Here is a 14,847-nt window from a genome sequence, read left to right as displayed (position 1 = left end):
TATGCTGTCTTGCTGCCCTATATTGTCCCATTTTGTGACTTGAGTAATTTAGTATTCTAAGAGTGGCAGTTTACAATAACCAGAAAATCAGGTTGAGGGGTCAAGGTACTGTGTATAGTGTCAATCAAGAAATACCCCTGGAAGCTAGTTCTCTAATCTGTACTTCATTCTGGAATCTAATCAGCTACCTGTGAAATGCTCTAGCATCATGTGGTTGAATTCTGATACGTGCACTGACAAACTTCTTAAACTAAATCTGCTTCAGAGCCAAAGCAACTTTCAGCCACAGTCTGCAAAAGCTTTTTGTAATGGTAGCAGGGGATTCAAGTAATTGAAATTCTCAGTTCCCTTAAATTGCCTCACAGCTGATGTACTAGTTATCTCTTGCTGGAGAACTTGAGTCTTAAATTTAGGTGCTTTGTCAACAGCTGTAGTGTTAAAGAACAGAGCTAGAGTGTGGTATCCTTAAGCACACAACATGACTTTTCACAAGCTGTGCAGACAGCCCTCAGTGTAAAAAGTTGACCATGCCTATCTTAGTGATACAAGCCCTATAGACAAAGTACTGCTAGATTGTAAAGTTGCTCATCAGTCTCCTACCACAACTGTTAAACATCTGAGAACTTGCTTTTTTTTGGTCGGTTTTTACTTGATGCATCCTTTTGTGGTTGGAATTAGTAACTCAGTATTGATAGAGGTATGATAACTTAAATCATCTCCGCTGTCTGTCCTTGATCAGTACACATAGTGATTGAGTTTAAAAGCACCAGCATGTAAAGTAAATGTTATATAATACAGCCACCAGTTTTAAAGAAATTGCTGAAGACTTACAATGTCAAGCCTTCACTCAAGACATTTCAAACCACCCTTACATGGAGCAATCAAACAGCTGTTGTGCCAAGTTGGTTTCAGGACTTTCTCAGGGTGATAGATGAGCTAAACCCTTGCATGTGGTCTATGGTGAGCCAGGCCCACTCTCTTCCGTAGCTCACCATTATAGCTCCTAAATTGTGCTGGTTGCCAACACCAAAAAATGAGAGCAGTAGGGTAAAGCCCCAGCTGTGCCCTTTGTCACCAGCAGGCTAGGGAGAGGGAGTAGTTCTGGCACCTCTCCGCAGGAGGATGGTCCTTTACTGGGCTGATTCTCCTCTCACCAAAATGGCAGCTTGTAGGTATAGTGCAGGATCACAGACCATGCCTGCATATGATTCCAAGCCAGATAAAACATTGTTAATGGAATATAGGTGAAAGGTAATAAGAGCTCTGTATAAGCTAGTTTCTCTCATCAACAGCAGTTGGTCCAATAAATATTACCTCACCCACCTTCTCTCACATGTCCTGGCACCTCTACAGCTACACTATTGCTTACATGGAATATATTTACACAATCACTTCTCCTCCTGCAATCACATTCATAGTATTAGGCTCATTTCTCCTAGGAGCTAACATTTTAGAGTGTCTTTCTGCATTACTGATCTAATGGGGGTGCAGGGAAGCAAGTGCACTCTTGGGGAGATTGATTAGCTCTGAGTTTTCACACATTTGCAGTTCCTGTATAAGTCATTAAGGGATTTTCAGTGGAGGTTGATACCCCACTCCAATTAAAATTCAGTAGGATCTGGGTATTTAATTTGCTTAGGTGATTTTGATAAATGCAGCCTAAGTTAAACTATCCAAAGCTGGGGTTGGAGTGGCTTTAGCAAAAATGGAATTACTGAACAACTTGACCTAGTTCTTATCTGAAGGCTACCTGTGGTAATGCTGTTCATGGTACTGGGTTGTGTAAAGCCAGACTTCAGCACCGCTGCCACTGGGAGAGCAAGATCCATGTATACAAGTGTGACCCCCACATGGACACTTACAACAGCCATACTTGATGTTAGGAGTGAAGTTTAACTATATTGCCTCCCAGGAGGCATTTTTCTTGTTACTGCCATAGTGCTGGTGGGCATTTTCCCCCAAAACAAAACTACTTTTTCTGAACAAGTCTGTAAAAGGCAGTATCTTTCCAACTTTCCTTTCTTACATTAGAAAGGTAGCTGACAGTATTAAACATAAGCTTGAAATATATTTTTTTTATTCCCTCAAGCAGGGGAGATTTATTCTGCTCACTTACATTTGGTTCATTAACATGCAAGCTGACAACTCCCTATTTTGTGCCCTTCCACCAGCTCAGCACTTAACTAGACACTGTTCCCCACCCCCTTAAAGCTCAGTACAAGGATGATATTTTTAAAGTAAAAGGCAGTGGACTGTTGAGAATGTGGCTTTGAAACAGACATCAAGCCCTTGTGAACAGTTAGTCCAACCTAAGACTTCATTTTATTTATTTTTGAGGGAAAGGTGTGTACAAGGACATAAGTGCTATGTTTCACAATCTTCAGGGATCGTTGTTGTAATGATAAGAGATTGTTCAATAACATCTGTCATAGAGAAGGTCTCATTTGAACATAGTCTCTGTACAGGGATTGCTTCACCCAGGGAGCTGTGTGAGAGGGATTCCACAATGACTTCTGCAGGCCCCACCTCCAATTCATGCGGGGGCTGGAGTGCTACCACAACAGCTTTTTCATCCTCAATGATTAGGTTCCGCAGCTTTCTCTGCCTGGGGTTGTAGTTTTCAACCCTGTCATGAATCTCCATGTGACGCCTCAAGTGGGCCTTTAAAAGAAGAGCAATCAAAGTCCGTCATTACCCACCTAAAACATACACAGCAGAGCCTCCTCTTGGCAACGAGGTCCAGGGTGCAGGAATGTTGGTGGCTAAAAAGCTGGGTCTCATTAGCACTAGGGGTGGAGAAAGCATGCAGCAAAATAAATAAATGCACACAGTAAATTCACAAGAGTGGGAGAACAAACCTCCTCCCCCCAAAAGGCCATAGGAAGGGAGAAAATGGCAACAGGTAAGGCGGCAAGGATGGGGGTAGCTCTTCCATAGAAACTTCTGTCCCCCCTAACACTTCCTCTAGAAGAGAGAAGGGGGTGATTTAGGGCTGCAAAGCAGTGCCACAGTGTGGCCGCCACACAGGAGCAGGATTCCAGCTGTGGAGAGGGAATGGCAGACAGAGCTAGTAGGAAAGAGAGGCCCATTTTTGAAGTCTTCCAGGCTGCTCTAGTAGGGACTCAATCCTCACTAATTTCTCACCCGTCCCAGCCACTACCCCGGCTGGGAGCAAAAAGCAGAGGCCCATATTTCACACTAGATTTAAGTTGCCTCAAATACTCATTAAAGCATTTCATTCTTTTGGGGTTTTTATCCAAGTGTGATGTCACCTGTCCATAGAAATGTCTTCCTTTGCTTCCTCTCTCCCCCCACCAAGGACTGTGCTTTTAGTAAATGAGATGAGATTTTGGTGGCATTACTGAGGGAAAACTTGATCAAAGGAGCCAGGGCACTAACTGGCACTGCCCTTTTCACCCCGCCTGAGCGGCCGGCAGCTCAGACACTCCAAGTGCTGCTCTGCTGCATTCCTGTCTACAACAGGCAGTGAACATGCTTCAGTTTAGGACCCCCATGCTTTCCCTCCTGAAGACTAATTTTGTGTCCCCGTGTGTTTCATCTCTTTGCAAATAGGAAGCTAGTGACTCAACCAGGCTTACAGTACACTTCCTCATTGCAAGTGGAATTAGGAAAACCCCATACCTGTCGGGTGAACTTGTAACCACATTCAGTGCATTCAAACTTCCTCACTCCTTTGTGTCTGCGAACATGGACACGCAACTGTTCAACAGCTGAGAAGGGAAAGTTAGAAACCATTTATTAGCCACTTGGCTGAATATGGCAACGTGTTCATGGGCTGAACACTGCAACAAAGAGTCCCTGAGTTAAACAATCATAGGCCTGAGCTACATTGGAAATGTTACTATGGCAAAGGACATGGTGACAATCCTGCTATCTCAGGACATGGTGAAAGGGAGACTCCTTTTGAAGAGTTGTACTAAAGCCTCAAACTTGGCCAGCTAAGTCACAGGACAAGCTTGAAGGAGAAGTGTTCTCTCCCCTTCCTGTCCCCCCATTGCTCCGCTTTCTCTAACGCAGTTTTGCTGAACATTGCATCAGCAATGGACATAAGAATCCCTGCAAGAGACTACGTTTGACAAAACACAGAAATGCTGGATCTACTTCTGTTCGGCAAACAGTTTTAAGAGTTGGAGTGCAGTCACTCCACTTGCTACAGCAGGCAAACAGAATGTCCTAATTCCCTGACTAGCACTTGCATCGTCGCTATGAATTAAGACAAAGAGGCTCAAGGCAAATTAGAGCCCTCATAACTCCTGTGCAGGAGGATGCAGCAGCATGGCTGTAATGGGCATTACCTTTGAATGTTTTCCCACAGATCTGGCAGAAGTGTGGTCTTCCTTCCTGATGCCTGCTAGCAATGTGCCTCAGAAGGGGCCCTTTCTCCGTGAACCTCTGATCACAAAACTCACAGCTGAAGGGGCGTTCACCAGTGTGTGTGCGGTTGTGCTTATCCAGACTCGCTAACACAGAGGAGAGACAGGACATTTATCCTTCATGTACAGAAACTTTACCACAGTGTGCTGCCATTTCTTCTTATACTTGCTACAGAGACTGCACAGCCCTCAGATACTATTTTCTTAAGAGTTTTTAGAAAAGATGCAAGTGGGAATTCACTGTTTTTATAGTTTCAGTTAAGGGGATTGGGAAGAGTAGTCAGTCTCTCCCTTCCACAGTGTCCAGGCATAAAAGCATAAGTAAATTAATTTGATAGCTTCATGCAGTAACGTTTGGAACTCACTGCAGGGACAGATTGGGGAGGAGGCAAATGTATTTCAAAAAGGACAGAAATATGTAACATCTTAAAAAAATCTGCAGAAGTTATTTAGGTGCTAGGACAGGCCTATAAAATCTACTTCAGCACTGCCATGACATGCGTCAACTTTGAGCAGAGGACACAGCTGATGTCTGGAAAACATCTGAAAGTTTTACTTTCCATACATTGTTTGTTTGTTTTTTTAAAAAGCTTCTTAAAATATACCAGGTTTCTGAAAACACTGGGATACATTTTTGCTCCTAGAACCTCAACATCCAGAAAGACGGGAGGGGGATTTCAACTCTTCCCTTAGTTGCTATTTCCCAGCTTGCTTTTCTGGTAGCTGGCCTTTTAAATCTGGGAGAACAGCAGCTGCCGTACTGTCCGGCTACCACAGGCCACTTCTCCCTCCCTTCCAGCTGGTAAGAGTTTTTAGCTTCTATTATGTTTTTCTATTCCTGAGGCAGCATCGCATAGTATGAGCTCAAAGGGGGCAGGAAAGAATTGCACTAAGGCAACCTTACTACAACCCTCCCCTGAAGGTATCCGGTATTGGTGCTGCTAGAGGCAGAGTACCAGCGGGACCCGTGGTCTGGCCCATTAGAACGCCTCCTACTCAGGTAACACTCAGGGCTGGAGTTAAGACAAACCCATTCAGTGCTTGGGCCCTGGCAGTGCAGCTCTCCAGGGGCTGGAATGAGGAACTGTAATGAGAGCCAGCTTTGCAGGCCAAGCAAAGGATGCTGTCTGTACCTTGTGTCCTGAATGTCTTCCCACAGAGGTGGCACTGGAAAGGTTTCTCGCCTGTGTGCGTGCGGAGGTGCATGTTGAGGTTGGCTTTCTGGGTGAAGGCGTGATGGCAGAACTCACACACATAGGGGCGCTCGTTTCTGGAAGGACAATGAGAACCATGTTCAGTTTGTTCCTGTCCCAAAGAGCCTCTTTGGTTGGGGGAACAACCCCTACCCACAGCTCTCCGTTAGAAGGGTTAGACTCCTGGGAGTTAAGTCAGCTTTACCAGCTGTTCCAAAGTTCCCGAATTCAATCCTGTTTCAAACCTCTCTCAACACGTAAGGACTTGAAGAGGTACAAGAACTGCGATTAACATCCTAGACTAGTCTACAGTTACAAAGAGCAGAAGCTAGAGTCTCTTAGCCCTCAGACATTACAGCTAGTCCTGGGGACCCCATACGATAGGAAGCATGAAGAAAACATTGATGAAATGAGTCGGTGACCTAAAGAACACCATGAAGCCAGATACAGTAACTGCCTGATCAGCTTCCAAAGACAATGAACAGACTGAGCCAACAGAAGCCACACAAACTGCAAACAGCATATGAATAAGCTACATCTCTGGGGGAAGAGGCAGTGCTGGCCTTCTGCAGTACTATTTCTCAAGGGGCAAAGACCACTACGGGGGGTGATGCCTATCCCCGTCCCGCCTAGTTCATCTCCTGGCCGCTGCAGGACTGGTCCCTGCAATATGTTCCAGAGATCAGCAGGTCTGCACGGAAGAAAGACAGTAGATGGGGCTGAAAGATGTGCAAACGCTTGTGACCCGAGAACCCCCCCATGCCTTACCTGTGTTTAGCCTTGATGTGCATCTGTAAGCCATTGCGGCTCGAAGCCCTGTGCCCACACTCCTCACAGACAAAAAGTTTCTCTCCACGGTGCTTGAATGCCTCGTGCAGGCGCAACTCCGTTCGAGACAGGAAGCATTTGGAGCAGGCAGAGCACTACAAGTCCATAGGGAGGGATTAGGATCAGAGGCCAACAGCAGGAGTTCTGTCACACGCTCAGGGAACTGGCTTCCCAGACAATACAGCCAAGAGCAAAAGCTAAGCCCAGGCCAAGCCTCTGGTGGACACAGGTCTCCTCCAGATGAGGGTTAGAGGCTGCCAGCCTCTAAATTACAGTCTCAGCCCAGCTGCTGTTCTTTGCCTGGCACCACACCGCACTAGGACCAGATCAAGGTTAGGATCCTTTGATTAGCCGCCACTGCACGAGCATCCCTCCTCCCTCAGTAATAATTCAAGATTGCCATGGACCCATTCCATGTTTTACCCCCAAAGCGTCAACTCTGCCCACCCCACGTTAGCCTTGCCCCTCCTTACCGCATGTGGTTTTGGAGCACCATGTGACTTTATCATATGGCTTTGAAGATCCTTCTTTTGCATGAACTGTTGTACACAGGAGGAACACTGAAATAAATACGAGACAAGAGTCAGCCTCTGGCCATTTCCAGAGCACTTACTGAGTTGGAAGAGTTTAAGGTTTTACTAATGCAGAGTGGCCAAAGGGGCTTGGCCTAGCAGAAAGAAGAGAAACCATGCAAGACAAAATCCTTCCCTAATGCCTTTCCACTTGCCTACAACATGTAACCAGGCAAGCCCCCTAAGCTCCAGGTAAACCCTCGGCACTCGCACCCAGGCTATACCCCTCGGGCTCTGTCTGCATGTTCCCCTACCAGGCACACCCCCTTTATCAAGGAGATGAGTGATATGTGGAGCACATCTATGGTCTGGTGACAGGAAGAAGGGATCCGTGGGATCAGCACTCTAAGACACAGGATAAATGCAGCTGCCATAAAAGGAAGGAATAAACCAAAACAATATTCCATAATTAAGGTGTAGGCAGCAGCCCAGTGACCAACGCACGGCCACAGCACCAGCCCAATTCCTTGAGTCACTGCCACATGGTGGTGCATGCTCTCAGTGCAAGGCCTGGCTGGGTGGGTCAGTCCCTCAACCCCAGAATAGAAAGGCATCTTTGCACACACACCCCTCTTTATTTTCATGATAGCATCTCCCCGTCATTCCCAGGAATGCACTGTGCTGACCTTGTAAGGCATTTCCCCTGTGTGTGACACCATGTGCAGCCGTAATTCCATTCGCCTCTTAAATATCTCCTGGCAGACTGAACAGGTGAAAACCTGAAAAAGACAGGAGCAGATAAGATAGTCAGCCAGACCCTTCAGTACATTAGCAGCTCTGCTTATGGAAAGGCAGGAAAGGAAGGACACAGGCAAAGGGGATGGACGATAAAGCAAGAAGCTGGCATAGGAAACAGGTGCATATCAGAATGCAGACTCCTCGGAATGTGGTTAGGACACTGTTTGGTACGTAAACATTATGTCCTCTTTATAATACACAGTCAGAATATTCTGGTTATACCAAACGCCAACATTTGTCCCCAAAACCCAAACCAAAGCAAGTGGTGACTACACATGCTGTGCCAATCCACGCCTTCTTGCTGCCAGGGGCGACTCTAGGAATTTGGCCGCCCCAAGCACGGCGGCATGCCGCAGGGGGCGCGCTGCCGGTCCCGCGCCTCTGGGGGACCTCTTGCAGACGTGCCTGCGGAGGGCGCACTGGTCCCGCAGCTCTGGTGGAGCATCCGCAGGCATGACTGCGGAAGGTCCGCCGGAGCCGCCTGCCGCCCTGCCGGCAAAATGGTGCCCCAAGCGCGCGCTGGGGTCTGGAGCCGGCCCTGCTTGCTGCAAGTCTCTGTGCAAGGCCCACACCAGACTGGCACACACCAGCAAGACAGGAGAGGATAGATGACACAGTTTCAATGTTATTTTGCATTTCAATGGCTGAGGGTGATCTTGGTTCTAGGAGGCTGCAATGGAGGCTTTAATTCTGTTCATGTTCCCAACTGCCCAGCAAAATGGCCAAACTCATAGAATTTAATGTAAGGTTTTCCTGCTATGCCCTGTGTTTATTTCCTGGTGAGATGGCCTTGGTTTGCCAGAGGGAGGCATCCTTGTCTAAACTGTCAGCTTTTGTGCTAACTTCCCATCAGCACAGAAAGGCAGTGGGTGTAACAGACCCAGCACAGCACTGAGCATCGATGCACACAATGTCCCACTTTAAAGAAACTCCTTAAGCTAAACAGAAGTTGTTTTGTTCCAGCCTCCCAGTTTTGGATCTGGCCCCAAACTCTTAGCACATGGCACCCCAAGAGAAGTCTTTCTGTGGACAGACAGCTCAGGTTACAGCTCTAGGCAAGAAGCGAACAAAGCAAGTGGCTGTAGACATGCTATCTATCTGTTTGGGCTGCTGCTTTAACAATTTAACAGCTGCTGTCTCCTGCTCCTCCCTTGACAGTTCCCAGAAGTACCTGCTCCGAACGGTTCATACAGTTCCTAGCTTCATGCTCCAGCAGATTCTCCTTCCTAAAATAACATTTACCACATTTGGAACATTCAAATGGCTTTTCTCCAGTGTGTTTCCTAAAAGGAATACAAACAGAGTATCTGTAATTCTCAGTCTTTAACAGCAACAGCAAATATTTCCTTGGGACAGGTTAGGGGGCCACTCACACAACAGGATCCCAAGTTAGAGCCAGGATGCTAGTAGTCTGAACTGTTTTACACTGGAGAAGCAGACTCACAGAGACAATGAGTTATTTTCACAATTAGCCAAATCTGTCCTGTGGCTTGAGAGGCTTCATGAACTACGACCTTCACTAGACTCAGTGTCATTTCCAGGTCCACACTCCCCATTCACAGCCTAGTTTAAAAGAGGCTAGTGAAGCACTGCTCATTTGCAGCCAGTGGGCAATAAAAACTTTATAAACTCAAAACACAGTTAAATGTTGTTCACACCAACATTATCTGTGGTCAAAGTTCTTAGAATGCAGCTTAAAATCCTAAGAGACCCTTCTGAACGCTGTCCTTTAGGAAGGTGGTCTGCTGCTCCCATGGCATTTCAGAGCATCAGTTCACCAAGGCTCTCCTGCACAACACTCGCACCCTTGGCTTCTCCAGAACGATCATCTCAGTCATGCTTGCTGACCCCCACCAGCCTGCTGCAGGTGAAGATAGGAAATGCTGAGGTGACATCATAGAGCTGTGTCTGCATTTTAAAGAAGGCACCTGGGGCTCCCCCCTCCTGCTGCTACTGTGGGCTAGATCTCCCTTAGGCATCAGTTAGCACTCTGAAGTCCTACGCCGTATTTCTCACTTGTTGCTATGGGGCTAAGAGCCCCATTCACTCTCCGGCTCTAGGATTGTTTTAAAGTTGTTTTTAACAACAAGCAAGTCCAGGCAGCTCCACATACAGAGTCTGACCAAATTTTAACAGGTGGCAGTTCCTCCGTGCTTGCACTGAGATCTGCTCCCAGTGCTGCATCCCCCGAAACAGCCCCTCGACACAGACGAGCTGTTAGCTCCGTTCTAGCAATACTGCTCTCCAGCCCAGACTTGCAAGTGGAAGAGGCCTGAGATGCATTATTTACTCAAACCTCTAGAGCAGGGGTGGGCAAACTTTTTGGCCCGAGGGCCACATCTGGGTATGGAAATTGTATGGCGGGCATGAATGCTCATGAAATTGGGGTTGGAGTGCAGGAGGGGGTGAGGGACCTGGCTGAGGGTGCGGGCTCTGGGATGGGGCCAGAAATTGGGATTTCAGGGTGCAGGGGCGGGTTTGGACTGGGGGTTGGCGTGCAGGCTCTGGCTGGGGCTTCAGGCTCTGGGGATGAGGGGTTTGGGGTGCAGGAGGGTGCTCTGGGCTGGGACCGAGGGTGGGAGCAGAATAAGGGCTGGGGCAGGGGGTCGGGACATGAGAGGGGGTCAGGGGTGCAGGCTCCAGGCAGCGCTTACCTCAAGCAGCTCCCAGAAGCAGCAGCATGTCTCCCCTCCGGCTCCTATGAGGAGCTGCAGCCAGGTGGCTCTGTATGCTGCCCCATCCGAAGGTGCTGCCCCTGCAGATCCCATTGGTCGCAGTTCCTGGTCAATGGGAGCTGCGGGGGCAGCATGTGGAGCCCCTGGCTGCCCCTATGCATAGGAGCCAGAGTGGGGACACGCCGCTGCTTCCAGAAGCAGCAACACGCGCACATGGAGTGACCCCCTACCTCACTGCCTGGCTGGAGCTGCAGACCCTGCTCCCCAGCGGGAGCTCGAGGGCCGGATTAAATCAGCTGGCGGGCCGGATGTGGCCCGTGGGCTGTAGTGTGCCCACCCCTGCTTTAGAGACATTCCAGACTCTCAAATTCAGCACCTTTCAAGAAGCTATTTCTCTCACCCCCAACTGAAGCCCTAATAGCTAGCTGGGTCCAGTACCCCAGTCAGTGCTGAAAGGGTCACTATGCCAAAAAGTGACTCCAAGAGTCTATATGGAGGGTCTGCCCCTGGCCAACTGCAAACATAAACAGGCAGATGGGACATGCTAGGGCTAGGTGCTTCCTCTAGCAAAGATCCTCAGTACCCCAGGAGGTTTTCATCCTGGAACTGTAGCTTTCTATAAACAAGTAAGAGACTCCGACAGGCACAGACTGTTCTCTCAGGTCTCGCCTGCCTCTCAGCACTATTATTTCATAGCCTAAACCTGCATGTTTAAGTTCAGAAATGAGCTCAAGTTCAGCTACTCAGCACTACTGCTCTGTATAGCCCAGCCCTGCTGGAAGCCAGTCAGGGCACAGGTCCCTCTTACTACGGGTAAGGTACAGGAATAAAAAGCAGAATGTTTACCTGTTGTGCACTTTTAGATAATATTTGCTGAGGAAGGTTTTATGACATGTGGGGCATTCAACCGGCACAGCTGTACCTTTTCTGTTCCCAGGAGTCTCAGCCTCTACCAGCCCAGCATTCCCTGCAGGCTCCGAACTGCTAGGCTTTTTTGCCAAATTTGATTTCTTTTTGGTCCTCAGGGTCTTTTTCTCAGGAATGTAATCTTCACCTGTTTCCTCATGAACTTCTCCATCATCTTCTGCTGCTACGTCATCAGAGACTTGAACAACCTGCATTTCCCACTGCGATGGAACAGGGAGCCATTACGTTAACTCAATGAACACCTTAGACAGAACAAGAAATTGTATCTACAGCAGCACTGCAATATCATACAAGTCAGCTAAATTCTGGAGCTTGTGGACAGCACCACTGTCTGACAATAAGAAGCTTTCAGGAAAATGTAACTAAAACTCAGTGGATTTGACTAAGAACATCTCCCGATAACTCCCAAAGGGCAGAGTCTGATTACTGGATGTGTTTAGCTTGTTCCAGTGCTTTAAGATGATAACTCTCCCACCCCCAAACTCTCTCACCCAATCACACTCCTCCTGACAAGCATTTCTGCATCTTTTGCAGCAGCTGATATAAGCTGCTTCATGACTAGTTTGATTTTTTAAAACCTAACTAAACTCTGTTGTTGCTGTACAGAGGAATCATTCCCTGTCTTTGCCAACACCCTGAATCCATTATCTTAGCTTGTATAGAAATAGTTATTAGCCATCAGAGTTCCCCAGCCCTCTTCAAACTCCAGCCAGCCTTTGTCTCATTAGCCTTCTGCAATACTGATTCTCAAAGGGCCAATATACACTGCACAAGCAGGTATTTCTGTTCAGTGGTTCTGAAGTTCCTGCCCTTAAAATAATTTCATAATGGAATTTCATCTGGTCTTTGAGCCAAAGTACTTATTTAATTTAAGATGTCCAGTTTCTTCCTTTTTTAATACACAAACTCATTAAGAATTGCAGGTGTGTTGGCTTTGCTCCAGGAAACGAAACAACCTAATTAATATGATAAGTATCGAATACTTTGTACTCTGTATGGTGACAGGTTTCAGTGGTAGCCGTGTCAGTCTGTATCAGCAAAAAAAAAATAAAAAAATGAGTAGTCCTTGTGGCACCTTAGAGACTAAGTGGGTTATAGCCCACAAAAGCTTATGCCCAAATAAATTTGTTAGGCTCTAAGGTGCTATAAGGACTCCTCGTTTTCTTTTTTGTACTCTGTAGTCGCTTCCATTTGTGGAGCTCAAAGTAGTTACAAATAGTAGTCAATTAAGCATCAATGTCCCTGAGATGTAGTAAACCTTTTCCTCCCTTTACAGATCAGGGGGATATTAAGGTCCACAGAGGTTAAGTGACCTGCTCAAGGACACACAGTAATTCTGTGGCAGAGTCAGGAATAGAACCCACATCTCCTGAGTCCCATTCCTGTGCTTAAACCACCATCCTTGCCCTCTTATAACATGTGCTCTGTTGAGAAGATTAGCAGACACATCCCATATGCTTGATGCTCAGTTTTCAGGAGCAAATCTCTTCCTGCTTAAGTTTTAAACCTTTAGTTCTAAGAAGAGTAGTTTCTTAGTTCGTAAAAGAAACCCTGTTAGGACATGCTCCACGCACCACCTCATTGCTGATGCCTCTGTCTTCAGTGCCTCCTCTTTTAGGCGGCCTTTTTATTTCTTTACATTCCTGGATGTTCTTTACTTCACCTGAATTGCTCAGTGCATTTGTTTTAACAGCCCTTTTAAGCCTTTCCCTAAGGAGAGATGGGCTCCCACTTGGTCCCTGGGTTAGTTTGGCTCTCCTAGTGCAGCAGCTGGGGCTGGCTTCACTATCAACATTAGGTTTAGACACTGCTTTGATCGCTTCTTCTCCATCTGAGTCTGTTGGCTGCTTTAAATGCCCATTAAGATCATCTCTAGGACCTTTCTTGTGAAGGCAATGGTTGTTTAGATCACTGCCATCACAGCATTTTGGCTTGAAGCTCTGACACAGCTCCACAGCTTCAGGGACACAAAGTTCCTTGGCAGCGACAAGCACCTTCTCCCGGTTCTCTGAGGTAAGTGCGAGGTGTCCAGTGTAGAAGAAGTCCAGCAGGAGCCCAAAGATCTCCGCAAAGCTCTCAGGGAGAATGATACTGCTGGAGGCTCCATCTCCGTACAAACTCTGGAAGAAGCAGCTGCAGCAAGCCAGGACGCTCCAGTGGGCTTTGAACACCAGCCCACCTACGTCCAGCGTAGCATCACAGTACTGGCCTTTCTCCCGCTGCTTGTTCAGCTCCTGCAGGACACGGACGCTGTGCTGGACAAAGGAGCCATCCATGGTCTGCAGGGAGAGGAGACAGGGGTGAGCCAGCTGGGCTGGTGCCAAGGGCTATCAGGGGAGGCAGAAAAGAAAGCAGCCCCCGGGGGGGCTCTACATCACCCTCCCCAGAAGACGTCCCCTCCAGTTCGCCCCGGGGGGAAACATCGGCCCCAATCCGGTCTGGTCCGGTCTGCCCCGGGGGGAGAAATCGCCCCCCATCCCTCCGGTCCGCCCCAGGTGGGAGACATCGCCCCCCACCCGGTCCGGTCCGGTCCGGTCCGCCCCGGGGGGAGACATCGCCCCCCGTCCGGTCCGCCCCGGGGGGAGACATCGCCCCCCACCCGATCCGGTCCGGTCCGCCCCGCCCCGGGGGGAGACATCGCCCCGCCCCGCGAGGAAGCCGTGGCCCCCCTCAGGCCCGCCCCGCTCCCCACTAACGTCCCCTCACCTCGCGGGGGGGGGTCCCGGCAGCCGGCGCGGGAGAGGGGGCGCCCGAGGGCCCCGACAGGGAACCGAGCGCGGCTACTGCAGCCGCGGGGCCAGGAGCCGGGCCGCCGCCATCTTCGGGACGCGCCGGACGTGACGACACAGCGTGGCCGCGGGGCGGGGCCACCAAGAGAGCACCGGGGGGGCGGGGCTGGTGAGTCCCTGAGGGGGCTGCGGAGCGTGGCGGGAGCGAGGGCTCCGGGGGCAGCGCGCGCGGCCGGGAGCCCCGGGGGCGGCGCGCACGGCCGGGGGCAGGGCGCGCGGCCCGGGGTTGGCGCCGGGGTTTGTCCTGGCCCCGGGACACTTCTCGGGGAGGACGTGTCTCCGCTAGCTGAGGTACCGGGCGGCGGGGAGCCGGGCAGCCCGGGCTCTGGGGCCGGCTCCCAGCACGGACCTGCCGGTTGCGGGGCCAGTCTCGGGCTTGTGCCCGGCGTGAGACGGGGGTCGGTCGCGCTGGCCCCGTGGGAGCGGCCGGTTGCTTGGCGATGGCGGGCGGGCGGAGGAGTCTCAGTGCGCTGCCAAAGCCTCTCCCATCCCGGGCCCTTGTTTTGTACTTTCTCCGGTGTCCCGGGGGTTAGGCGCAGGCTCCTTCCCGGAAGCCTCCCGCTGCTGTCAGCTGAGCAGCGAGCAGCGATATCGCCACAGGGCAGCCGTGAGGGGCACGAGTCTCCGGGTCCAGGACTCTTCGGGTTTGTGTTTTACTGCTGGGGTCCGGGTTCTCCTTCGGGAGCCCTTTCCTCCAGCGCTTGACGCGTGTCTGTTCCCGGCAGACTCCT

At 49.6% G+C, this 14,847-nt stretch overlaps 1 protein-coding gene across 3 annotated transcripts; it reads right to left on the bottom strand.

Annotated features, from left to right (window-relative positions):
• Nucleotides 1-2,294: 2,294 nt before the first annotated feature.
• On the bottom strand, nucleotides 2,295-14,192 carry ZBTB48 (zinc finger and BTB domain containing 48). Of its 3 annotated transcripts, none has more exons than XM_039508970.1 (11): nucleotides 14,034-14,192; nucleotides 13,322-13,606; nucleotides 11,247-11,527; nucleotides 8,897-9,008; nucleotides 7,614-7,706; nucleotides 6,889-6,975; nucleotides 6,356-6,510; nucleotides 5,528-5,664; nucleotides 4,317-4,481; nucleotides 3,643-3,731; nucleotides 2,295-2,661 (listed from the first exon to the last, which is right to left on the bottom strand). In XM_039508970.1, the coding sequence occupies exons 2-11, from the start codon at nucleotides 13,601-13,603 to the stop codon at nucleotides 2,365-2,367; spliced, it is 1,698 nt and encodes a 565-aa protein (XP_039364904.1). In that variant the 5' UTR covers nucleotides 13,604-13,606; nucleotides 14,034-14,192; the 3' UTR covers nucleotides 2,295-2,364. The 3 variants fall into 3 exon arrangements, with proteins under 3 accessions (XP_039364904.1, XP_039364902.1, XP_039364903.1); XM_039508968.1 differs by having other exon boundaries at nucleotides 12,902-13,606; nucleotides 14,034-14,190; XM_039508969.1 differs by having other exon boundaries at nucleotides 2,650-2,786; nucleotides 12,902-13,606; nucleotides 14,034-14,190.
• Nucleotides 14,193-14,847: the final 655 nt, after the last annotated feature.

This window comes from Mauremys reevesii, linkage group 21 (genome assembly GCF_016161935.1).
Source record: "Mauremys reevesii isolate NIE-2019 linkage group 21, ASM1616193v1, whole genome shotgun sequence".
Taxonomy (NCBI): domain Eukaryota; kingdom Metazoa; phylum Chordata; order Testudines; family Geoemydidae; genus Mauremys; species Mauremys reevesii.
The sequence above is the reverse complement of the archived record's forward strand: the minus strand, read 5'-3'. Positions and strand labels throughout refer to the sequence as shown.